At 33.2% G+C, this 12,149-nt stretch overlaps 1 protein-coding gene across 1 annotated transcript in view; it reads left to right on the forward strand.

Moving 5' to 3' along the window:
• Positions 1–8,240, forward strand: part of LOC111709240 (paired box protein Pax-1) — a 10,277-nt gene extending 2,037 nt beyond the window's left edge. Inside the window, exons 2-6 of the mRNA XM_023482867.1 lie at positions 1,443–1,530; positions 2,799–2,904; positions 4,742–4,869; positions 6,984–7,171; positions 7,431–8,240. Coding sequence (XP_023338635.1) covers positions 1,443–1,530; positions 2,799–2,904; positions 4,742–4,869; positions 6,984–7,171; positions 7,431–7,648 — 728 coding nt within the window. The 3' untranslated portion in view covers positions 7,649–8,240. The remainder of the gene's footprint in view (positions 1–1,442; positions 1,531–2,798; positions 2,905–4,741; positions 4,870–6,983; positions 7,172–7,430) is intronic.
• Positions 8,241–12,149: the final 3,909 nt, after the last annotated feature.

Consider the following 12,149-nt stretch of genomic DNA (forward strand, 5'->3'; position numbering starts at 1 on the left):
CCCACCCACAATCTTTTCAACCCGACCCATCCCATTGTATTATTGTATATTCACAAAACCAAAAACAAGTCAATTCAAGACAATAAAAGATAAGCATTAAAAACAACATACAATGATTTACACTGATGAAGGAAACCTTTTCAAATATTTTTTAATTATCAACTTTCAAATGAATCCATAATGAAAACAAAGCATAAACATAATCAACCAAAAAAAACAACTCATTATGATCGATTAGATGTTGTTTTCAACCCAATAGAAATCAATCATCCATATTTATGGTTTGGTATTAAATAAAAACCAACAATAAAGACGGATAATTAACCAAATTTCTTTAAACAATAAAACATACAAACACAATTTCATAAATCATGGTCAAATTTTGTGAGAGACCTGACATGGTCCAATTTTGTGAGAGACCTGACATGGTCCAATTATGTGAGGGATCTGACCATGGTTCAATTATGTGAGGGACCTGACATGTTCCAATTATGTGAGGGACCTGACATGGTCCAATTTTGTTAGGGATCTGACCATGGTTTAATTATGTGAGGGACCTGACATAGTCCAATTATGTGAGGGACCTGACATAGTCCAATTTTGTGAGGGACCTTAAATGGTCTAATTATGTGATGGACTTGACATGGTCCAATTATGTGAGGCCCTGACATAGTCCAATTATGTGAGGGACCTGGCATGGTTCTATTATGTGAGGCCCCATGACCACTGTCCAATTATGTGATGAACTTGGCATGATCCAATAATGTGAGGGACCAATAACATGGTCCAATTAGGTGAAGAACAGGCAAGGTCCACATATGTAAGGGACCTGAGATGCTCCAATTATGTGAGGAATCTGACATGGTCCAATTTTGTGAGGGACCTAACATTTTCCAATTATGTGAGGGACCTGACATGATCCAATTTTGGAAGGGACCTGACATGGTCCATTATGTGAGGGACCTGACATGGTCAAATTATGTGAGGCCCCCTGACCATTGTCATTGGTCCAATGATGGGAGGGACCTGAAATTTTCCAATTATGCGAGGGACCTAACATAGTCCAATTATGTGAGGGACCTGGCATGGTCCTATTATGTGAGGCCCCCTGACCATTGTCCAATTATGTGATGAACTTGGTATGATCCAATTATGTGAGGGACCAATAACATGGTCCAATTATGTGACGTCCTGGAATGGTCAAAAAAATGCAATTGGTTAACTTTAAGAAAATGACATGGCCGGCTATCATAATGAACTTCAGAAGGGGTATTTGTGAAGCATTCATAAAATTCGTTTATTTAAAGGTCATCTCGCTCTTTACTATATCCCACCATATTTCTTCTGAGTACTGCAGATTAGTGAGTGATCTAAATTATAAAAACTGGTTTATTAAAAGCCTTTGATTTTTTTGCATTATTTAATTTGAATTTTAACTTCAGAATCTCACGTGAATGCCTACGGAGAAGTAAATCAGCTCGGAGGAGTTTTCGTTAATGGTCGTCCTCTTCCTAATCATATTAGAGTCAGGTAGCTACCAAACCAAATCATACCAAACCATACCAAACCATACCAAACCAAACCAAACCAAACCAAACCAAACCATACCATACCAAACCAAACCAAACCATACCAAGCCATACCAAACAAAACCATACCAAACAAAACGATACCAAACAAAACCAAACAAAACCACACCAAACAAAACTAAACCAAAAAATTCCAAACCATACCAAACCACACCAAGCAAAACCAAACCATACGAAACCATACCAAACCAAATCAAACAAATACATACCAAACAATACCAAACCTTACCAAACCATACCAAACCAAACCAAACCAAACCATACCAAGCCATCCCAAACCAAACCATACCAAACCATACCATACCAAGCCATACCAAACCAAATCAAACCAGACCAATCCATACAAACCATACCAAACCAAACCATACAAAACCATACCAAGCCATACCAAACCATACCATACCAAGCCATACCAAACCAAATCAAACCAGACCAATCCATACAAACCATACAAAACCAAACCATACAAAACCATACCAAGCCATACCAAACCAAACCATACGAAAATCACAATCTAAAACAAAACATTAGTATTAATTGGAATACAAATATGGCATCATGGCAATGTCCTATTCACATCGGTACCATTATAAGCTTTGTCTGATCAAGTATGAATTAGAACCTTGTGTTTTTTGGAAAACTATTTATTTAAAACTTAAATTTCCGAAATAAAGAATTGTATTTAAAAAACTGTTGGATTTCAAAATAAAATGAAACAGACATCAGATTAACGGCAATGTTGTTTTACTCCCCCCACTAAGACTACATCCTGCGCATTTCTTAAAGTAGGATCAGACCTAATTTTTGAAAAAATTTCTCTTATTGTTTGATTAAAATATTTCACGTCTGCATACGGAGCAGTGTTAGGCCTGTAAATGTTACCTACAACTGTATATTTATTCTTCCCATTTTTAATCTTTATAAATTGTGANAAAAAAACGGCAAATTAATTTTTTTAATACTCTTCACTCTTCAGTCTCAGATTTGAAAAGTGTGATAGCTCTGAGTTCTAGCCCCACCTTTACAGCCCCCCTTGCCCCCACCTCTTGCATACGCCCTAGGATGTTTAAAGGAAGTTTGATTTCAAATTGAAAAATCAAAGGCCTTTTATATGTCTCAAATGCAGTTCTAATTAATAAAAAGTTTTTTAATGAAAAGCAAAAAGTACGCCTCAACCGCCCAAAAATGATAATAATGATCATGATTAAGGGTAAGCCATGGGTGTGTTTCTAAAATTTTGGCGCGATATAATGAAACCGGTTCTATTCTGCCCGGAGCTATCGGAGGAAGCAAACCTAGAGTAACCACACCTAAGGTAGGAACACAGGATTGATTGAATGATTGATTTATCGAATAACGGATTGTTTGATTAATTGATTGATTGGGTAACTATTTATAGACTAGCTGATTGATTAATTGATTACTTGGGTAACTATTTATAGACTAGATGATTGATTAATTGATTTTTTGTGTTAGCTAGTGAGTAATTAATCTCGATAGTTAATAATCATTCTAGTGAAATGATTGTAGCTTATTAAAGAAATCTAGTATGAGAGTTAGTTAGTAAAGAGTAAATGAGGGAGCCAGTAGTGAGTGAGCGATGAGTTAGGGAATGATAAAATAACACAATAATGAAATGAGTGAAGAAGTGAATTAGTGAGTAAGTGAGTGAATAAGTGAGTGATTAAGTGAATCAGTTTGTAAGTTAGTGAGTTAGCGAGTTAGTCAGTAAGTATAGTGAAGTCAGTGAGTTGGTGAGTGATTCAGTAAGTAAGGTAGTGAGTTAGTAAGTGAGTGAATAAGCCTGTCAGGTTGTCAGTTAGTAAGTTAGTGAGTTAGTATGTGACTGAGTGAATTGTTTTGTCAGCTAGTGAGTCAGGCTGTAGTATAATCAGTCAGTAAGAAAGGAAGTTAGTTTGAAAGTCGGTAAGATACATACATGTCTTGTGTTAATTATGTAAGAATTTCTTTTTCAATTCCCCCTTTCTCCCCCCCACCCCCTCCAGATATTTGGCTAGAAGGGTTTCCCCCAAGTCGCCATATGTCTCCTTCAAAAAAAGTAATTATTTCCCTTGAAGAGTTTGCTTTACAGTTTGCCGCTATACGTAGGAAACTGAAAATATTTAAAATATTTAGATTTGCGTAGTTTTACTTCATTTTCATTATTATTTTATTTAATTATTTAATTACTAACAATTAAATTATTTAATTATTAAATTATTATCTAAGAACCTATTGACCTGTAATTATTTTACAAAACAACGGTTTCTAAAAATTTCTGCCAATGAAAGTGAATATTGATATTTTTAAAACTTAAAACAGCGTGCAAACATATTGTTCAACAATTAAACGCTATTATAGATTAATAAAATAATTCCGACAACAACGATTAGTCAAAGCTTTTAAGGGTTCCGTTGTGAATAGGGTTTCCAATCGGAATTCCGTTGCGCGGAATTGCGCGCTATTGCGCTATAATTGCGAAAAAGGAAGCAATTAAATATATTCGGAATTGCGTGCAACGGAATTGTTTTTCCATTTAAAAATCAATAATTCTAACTGTTTCTTGTGGTTCAGCTACTAATTAACAATTTAAAATGATACATTTTTCATTTGTTCATATGGAAACTTCTTTTGGTTAAAATTGCAAGGTTCCTTTAATCAAAATTAGATATTTTGCTACTACAGTAAGAACCAGAAAACTATGAAACAGAAGAAAATCACAGTGTATTTAATGTCATTACAAAGCAAAAACCATCAATTAGTAACTATGCCAGATTTTTCTGGTTATCATTCTGCAAAGGAATATTATAAAACAATTTTCTTAGCCGTTGAGACTGAAATGTTAGTGAAGCTCAGTTTACTGTATAGTGTATACCACTACAAAAGTTTAAATTGAATTTTTTGTTATTGAAAGGAACTGCGCAATAGTTAATTGCATGTATTGTGTGCCATAAGGTTTAAATTGAATATTAAGTTGGACGTAATTGCGCGCAAGTAAAATCCACTTGCATTGGAAACACTAGTTGTGAATCGAGCATTGGTGGTGACTTGAAAAGTCCCTTCTTATACCTTTCAACCTACCTATTTAGTACTTCTACCTACCTACTGTCTATAGGTAATTGAGTATATCTACCTTATATATAACTATCTAGGTGGTTGGTTTCATCAAGGACCTGAAAGTGAAGGATCCTGGTATATTTGCCTGGGAGATACGGGATCGACTACTCCAGGAGGGTGTTTGCGATAAATATAATGTTCCAAGCGTATCTTCAATTTCTAGGTAACAAATGGTCAAAATAAAATAAAACGATCTAGTGTCAAACAACCTAAGAGCAAAAGAGCAAAGAACAAACGGTTAAAATGTGACTAAGGACAAGAACTTTAAAGCTGGGTGGTTAGGAGAAGCTAAGTCGGGCTAGGGGGCCAAGCACCCAGCGGTAAAAAAAATCTTGTTTGAAGTACATCGTATTTCAAAAATAGAAAAAATATTACAAAATATCAACCTTATATGAATGCATTGCATTAAATTCGACATTAATGGGTTGTAATATCTAAATGCTTAATCTTAATTTTAATTTAATTTTCTGCGACTTGAGTGGATTCATGCAAAGCTGTGAATTTATATTGACGCTATGTTACGCTCTTGAATAAAAAGCGTTTTTAACTATTTTCTCTTTATATATGCAACACATAGAAGTGAAATCAGTAGCGATCAATACCGAATTCAAATCGATATCAGCCTATACCCCCTATTATTTTTTGCGAACACTTCCTTTAAAGGCTATTACTTAAAACATAACTCACTTACACAATACCCATACCTCTCTATCTCTCTTCCTCTCTCTCTCTCTTTTCCCCTGAATTCTAGATGTTTTATCTAAAAGTTGCTTGAACTGGGCAGCATTTGGTCATGCTTTGAAATTCTGTCTAGATATTCAGATTTCTTAGAATTTATCTTTCTATCTGTCTATCTGTCTATCTGTCTATCTGTCTATCTGTCTATCTGTCTATCTGTCTATCTGTCTATCTGTCTATCTGCCTATCTGTCTCTCTGTCTATCTGTTTATCTGTCTATCTGTCTATCTGTCTTATCTGTCTATATGTCTATCTGTCTATCTGCTTATCTGTCTATCTATCTATCTGTCTATCTGTCTATCTGTCTCTCTGTCTATCTGTCTATCTGTCTATCTGTTTATCTGTCTATCTGTCTATATGTCTTATCTGTCTATCTGTCTATCTGTCTATCTGTTTATATGTCTATCTGTCTATCTGTCTATCTGTCTATCTGTCTATCTGTCTATCTGTCTATCTGTCTATCTGTCTATCTGTCTATTTGTCTATCTGTCTCTCTGTCTCTCTGTCTATCTATCTATCTGTCTATCTGTATATCTGCCTATCTGTCTATCTGTCTATTTTTCTATCTAACTATCTATCTATCTATCTATCTATCTGTCTATCTGTCTATCTGTCTATCTAACTATCTATATATCTATCTATCAGTTTATCTGTCTATCTGTCTATCTGTCTATCTGTCTATCTGTCTATCTGTTTATATGTCTATCTGCTTATCTGTCTATCTGCCTATCTGCCTAATTTTGATTTAATGAACTCTTTTTACAGATTAGATATTGTATAAAATAAACTATAATCAAATAGAATAAAAAGATTAAAAAGTGAATCTAATTTTTTGGAAAGATTAATGTTTCTGTTATAGAATACTATATATACTATATATATATAGTTATAGAATACTATATATACTATATATATAGTTATAGAATACTATATATACTATATATATAGTTATAGAATACTATATATACTATATATATAGTTATAGAATACTATATATACTATATATATAGTTATAGAATACTATATCAAATAAATGAATAACAGAAGATGTAAAAAAGGGAAGTGGAATAATTTGATTTTGAAGCCACTCTCATTTTTCGAGAACACTCACTTTAAGAACTCAAATCTTAGATAAATCTCTTCTTAAGGGTTTAAGTAGAAGATTTTAAATATTTGATCTTTACGTTACACAAAAATTTCCAATTATTTGGAACAAATCTTGTTATCATCTAAATGACCCTTATGAGATATCAAATATACCAAAAATGTATTATTAATAATCTAATTAAAGATTTTAGAATCTTGCTTGAGAATATAAGGAGAACTTCCTAAAGGGGAAATTATAAAGAGAGGAATTCATTTCCACCAAAATTCCAGAAAATATTGCTTGAAATTTTTCAGAAGAATATATAAATTCGGAAATGCAATAGAATTTTTTCTCGGGGAACAGAGGAACAGGAGAAGGAGGAAATAGGGGTTTAAAGATAAAATATTGGCCAGTTAATCATTTAATCGGAAATAAAAAGTCTGATTTTTCAGGATTTTGCGGAATAAAATTGGAACTTTGACCCACATTTCACACTTTTCAAGCAAACAAAGCAGTGGTCCTACACCCCTTCCAGTCTCTACCCCCTCCTCTACCTCCCTAGCCTACACACCCCTTTACCAATCAAATTTCCCCCCCTACTCCCCACCCCTCTCATCACCTACCAAGAGCGAACCTCAAAGTAAGTGAAGAATACGATTAGCATTATTCAAATTGATAAAGATAATAATAATAATAATATTAATATTAATAATAATGATTAAACTATTGATAATGATAATAATAATAATAATAATAATAATAATAATAATAATGATAATAATAATAATAATGATAATAATGATAAAAATGATAATAATATTAATATTAATAATAATGATAAAACTATTGATAATGATAATAATAATAATAATAATAATAATAATAATAATAATGTTAAGGTGATCATCTGCCTTCTGAGCTGGGTCTGCCCTCTGCTCCTCCCTTCAACAAGTGGACGGGTCAGGACCTCCTTCCCTTCCCAAGCTACCCTGACCAGAATATGTACTATATGTATCTCCAGAGCCAGAGTATGGGAGGGCACCACCCCCAGCACTCCCCCCACCATCACCCATACCATACAAACCATAATAGTCATAACATTCATAATGGTTTATAGTCACCTTGCGGAAAGGTTACACAGTACACACTGTTTTCTACTGTACGTTGTACAGTATATTTATTGTACTGTATAGTACTTTTTATAAGGTGTACTCTGTATACACTGTACTCTGCACACATTGTTTTTACAGTACAGAGTACACTAGTGCACTAGTCACATTACACAATCTTGATAAAAGAAATGCTTTGCTCCTGCAAATTTTAATTGGTCTTTTCTTAATTTGGATAATTCATAATTTTTATATTTTAATCAGTCATAATTGTTTTAACAAGTACTTTTCAAAATTAATTTTACTAAAAAGATTTAATTGAAATTAAATTGTTGATTTTGTTGACCGACCCCCGTTGATATAGATTATACACCCGCACTTTTGAACAAACAATTATAATTTTTTGATTTATTCCTCACTCGTTGTTTTTAATCAAATATCACACAATTTTGTCAGATTGTTTTATTATATAATAATTAGAAAACATGTTTTATCATATTTTTACAGGTTTGGTTTCATGATGTTTAAAGAAGATAAAAAATATCTTCATTTCCAAATCTAAATATTAACCTCCCCTCCAGCTTAAAATAAAATTTGAACAGTTTGTTAAATTTTGAATTTTAGACATTGTAATTTGTACACTTTAGTTTAGAGATTTTCTTTAATTCACCAGTGAGAACAATAAAGATTTATAAAACCTTTTTTTTACTTTCTCGGAAAATGTAAAAAATAAAAATTAAACAGTTTTCCACCATTTCAGGAATTTCAGGAATCGTTTTTTACAAACGCTTAAACTTCTTCACTTTTCCAATTTTATTATTGATAGTACAGGAATTGTGTGCAGTTGCTACAAACTCTGATCTTCTAATCCTTTTAGCTTTGCAACTCAATATCGTGGATAGATATTTAATATTAATTCTGTTGGATCAAGTCGAAATATTACAGGTTTACACCATCAGGTTACAAAGATAAAAGACTCGATTCCTTAAGCAAAAAAAGTTTTGTTGAATATACAGGGAACAGGGCGGTAAAAAGGTTGGTGCTGTTCATAAAAAAAAATTTAAAAGTCAATAACTTTTTTTAATCAGTTGAGCTCACCACAGAAATCCAAAGGTTGCCAGGTAGCTCTGACGTAAATAATCTTTTAGAATTTTGCCAATTACTTCTATTAGACTAAACAAGATAAATGAAGTTTAAAAATGTCCATGTCACTCTTGTATGCCGAGTCCATTAGCGCCGGACCCAATCAAGGTTCAGTCATGTGTTTGATGTCTATTCTGAACCAATAGAAATATTTTGGCGGTAACAGCAATCTTTCTATCTATCTCATTATCCAGTCGGAGTTATGAATCGGCGTTATCAGTAAATGTATGAAACTTATGTACTGCACCTTAGAACTGAACTTCCCCCCCGACTCGACAAAGACTTTTTATTTTGCTGATTTAAAGCTTATTACACAATTAAAAGTACATATCGATGCATGTAGCGTTCTATCAAAAATGTCTTTTCATTAAGTTCAGCTGTTTCCAATATTTTGAAACATGATATGCATGAGATTGCGGACCTAGACAAATTGTAAACATGTCTGAATCAAGAGAAGAGGAAAATCCGCAAATTGTTTGTCAAAAAATCAGTGAACCAAGGAAGCTACCGCACAGGAAGGAAAATCAGGAAAATATGTTTGAGGGTATAGGAAAGTGTGTGCGGAGGGGGGGGGGGTAATTTAACAAGTGGGGTGTTAGTGTACGTAAATACGGTATTTTTACAATTTTAATATGCGATTGCAAATTGCTTTGCACATGTCATTTTGTTATTTTCATTAAAACACAATCTTGAAGCTGGGAGTTTAAATCAATTTACAATTAAAGGGAGTGACCGGCAATGGTAGTTGAACTGAGAATGTAGTCTTGTATAATAATTTTACAGTATTTATTTAAGACCTATCAGACGTTTTTAAGGTGCATATTTAAATCAAATTAAATCATATATTTTCTGCAGTAAGCATCATAACAAATTAAACAATACATAAAAGATAAAAATATAATTAAAATTACTGCAGCAGGGGCCGGGGCTCCGCGATAGCATAAACCTGCTTTCCCAAATCAAAGAAACACATATATACACATAATTACATATATAAATTATAATATTTGATCAGCAATAGCGCTGATTCAATCTTTAAAATCCTCATACATTTTCTATTTTGGAGGGATGATTTAAGGAAAAGGTTTTTTTCAATTAATCAATGACGACGATGAAAAATGTAACGAAAATACGCCTGTTAACTAATAAGTTGTTTAGAAACAGGTTGAGAAAATAAAAATTGACTCTTATTATCGAATATAACTAATCTTATTCAGTTATTAGTTTCTGTAATGTCTTATTGTTCACAAACATATTCTGTAGATGTACTGCAATTTTTATTGAAAAGACGACATTTGAAGAATTTGAAGAAATTTACGAATAAACTTGTAAAGACTAATATAATGATGGAAAATAAATAATTGCTTCTATCATTAATTTATTAAGAACATTTTAATTGATTAATATGTTCCTAAACAGTTTACTGTAGATTTTTTTTACATTTTTGTCGTAGTTATTTATTAATTAAAAAACGATTTTCAAAACGTAACCACCTAAATGGGTGATTTTGAACGTCGGCTTTACGCTCAAACTCAGTAAATTATACATCATCAAAACGTTTTATATCTGTCAAATGAACCCCTAAGATGTCTATACCATAAACACATTCTCAGTTCAACTATCATACACTGCCGGTCACTCTCTTTAAATCCTCAGGAAAAATGCCTGAATATATTTTCCGACAAAAGTTACTATTTAGACCCCCACGAATGGTATTATTTAATTTTTTCAAGCTTATAAAACAAGGTTGCTGATGGAATAAAAAAATTCGACTTTTTGTTACCCTCCAGGGTACCTATGGGGTTTCTCAACCCGCCAATTTTACCAAGTCGTTTGGCCAGCATAGCTAATATTTAAATATATATATCACGGGCAGTCGTAGTGCATTTGACTTTCCGAGCCGGATCAATTTCTCCGGTTCCAGTTTGTACTGTGTCGCCCGGACATTGGGTAAATAAAGCAGACAATCAATAGGACTAGCCGGTACAACTTAACAAGGTTGACGCGGTCAGACTTTAGGTTGAGTTTACTTTTAATGAAGGGTCAAGGGTGCGTGATATATGATCGAAGAGCTTTAATTATATAAGAATGATTATTGATTGCAATTTGTGTGTATTAAATGAGTGCACGCACGTACGTCCATGTCACTCTTAGTTCAGAGTACAACACATATATGTTCATCAAAAGTCTCATAAATTTTTAAGATAGTGTCGACTTTGAAGTGTCGCAACTCCTTGGGCTTTGATTTTACCACTCTAACTTGTTGTAACTTTGGTATTTAAGAAGCAAATGGAAAAATTCTCATTGATTTTTGCTTGAGAGCTTGTATCCTTTATATCACATCAGACACGCACCTCTGATCCTTAATTAAAAGTAAATTCAACCTAAAGTCTGACCGCGTCAAATTTATTGCATCGGCTATAAGTCCTATTGAGTGTCTGTTTTATTTACACTATGTCCGAGCGATATAGTATAAACTAGGACCGAAAAGGTTGACCCGGCTCGGAAATTCAAATGTACTACGGGGCTGCCCGTGCAGAGAGTGGGTGCAGTACAATAGGACATTCCCTTAAACAATTTAAAAATATTAAAGGAATCTGAATACGCTTTGTATGATTATATTTTGATGAAAATAAGATGATAGGGTCCAAGTTCCGACTTCCTTTGCTAAATTTACTCAAATGACTTGTAAATTGCCGCCGGAGGGTCCAGCGCAGCGGCAGCTTGGCGGCCAGACTAGCGGTGGCGGTTTCTTTGTGTTCAGCTAACTTAGATAAATGTCGGGGAAGATTTAAACATGATATTTTGACAGTCTAGAGAGGGTAGGAGGAGATATTTTGATCTCTCATTCAAATATAATTCATAAATATTTTAAAAACTGAGCTTAACAAAAAAGATATAAATAGCATATACAAAAATCTACATTTAATAGAAAAAATGGGTTCTAAATTTAGGACTCGCTGGATTTTAACCAGGAATTTTATTGAAATATTGAAAATCAAAGGACGGAATTTCAAGAATAGGGCCGGACCGGTCCGAATTTAAAAGAGCATTCATAATGTCTGACTATTCTGAGATGGCCGTGATTATTATTTTCTAAATGTATTTGTAAAATGCATTAATAATAAATCTGGTTTCGTGGATTATCTATATATTATAATCACAAGATTTTTTTATTTCTTCTTTTCATTCAATTTATACATAAGTATACATAAGTTGTGAACCAAAAAGTTAAAATCTTTTAGGATGTTGTCTTCTTAACAATCTGCTGCAAAATATGCTCCAGACCTCTGATATTATTTTCTTTTTAAATGGTGAGCGGCCCATATTCTTCATGTAGTAAATGCTCACCCGGCCCAGACTAAC

The sequence above is a fragment of the Eurytemora carolleeae genome, unplaced genomic scaffold (assembly GCF_000591075.1).
Source record: "Eurytemora carolleeae unplaced genomic scaffold, Eaff_2.0 scaffold255, whole genome shotgun sequence".
In the NCBI taxonomy this organism is placed as follows: domain Eukaryota; kingdom Metazoa; phylum Arthropoda; class Copepoda; order Calanoida; family Temoridae; genus Eurytemora; species Eurytemora carolleeae.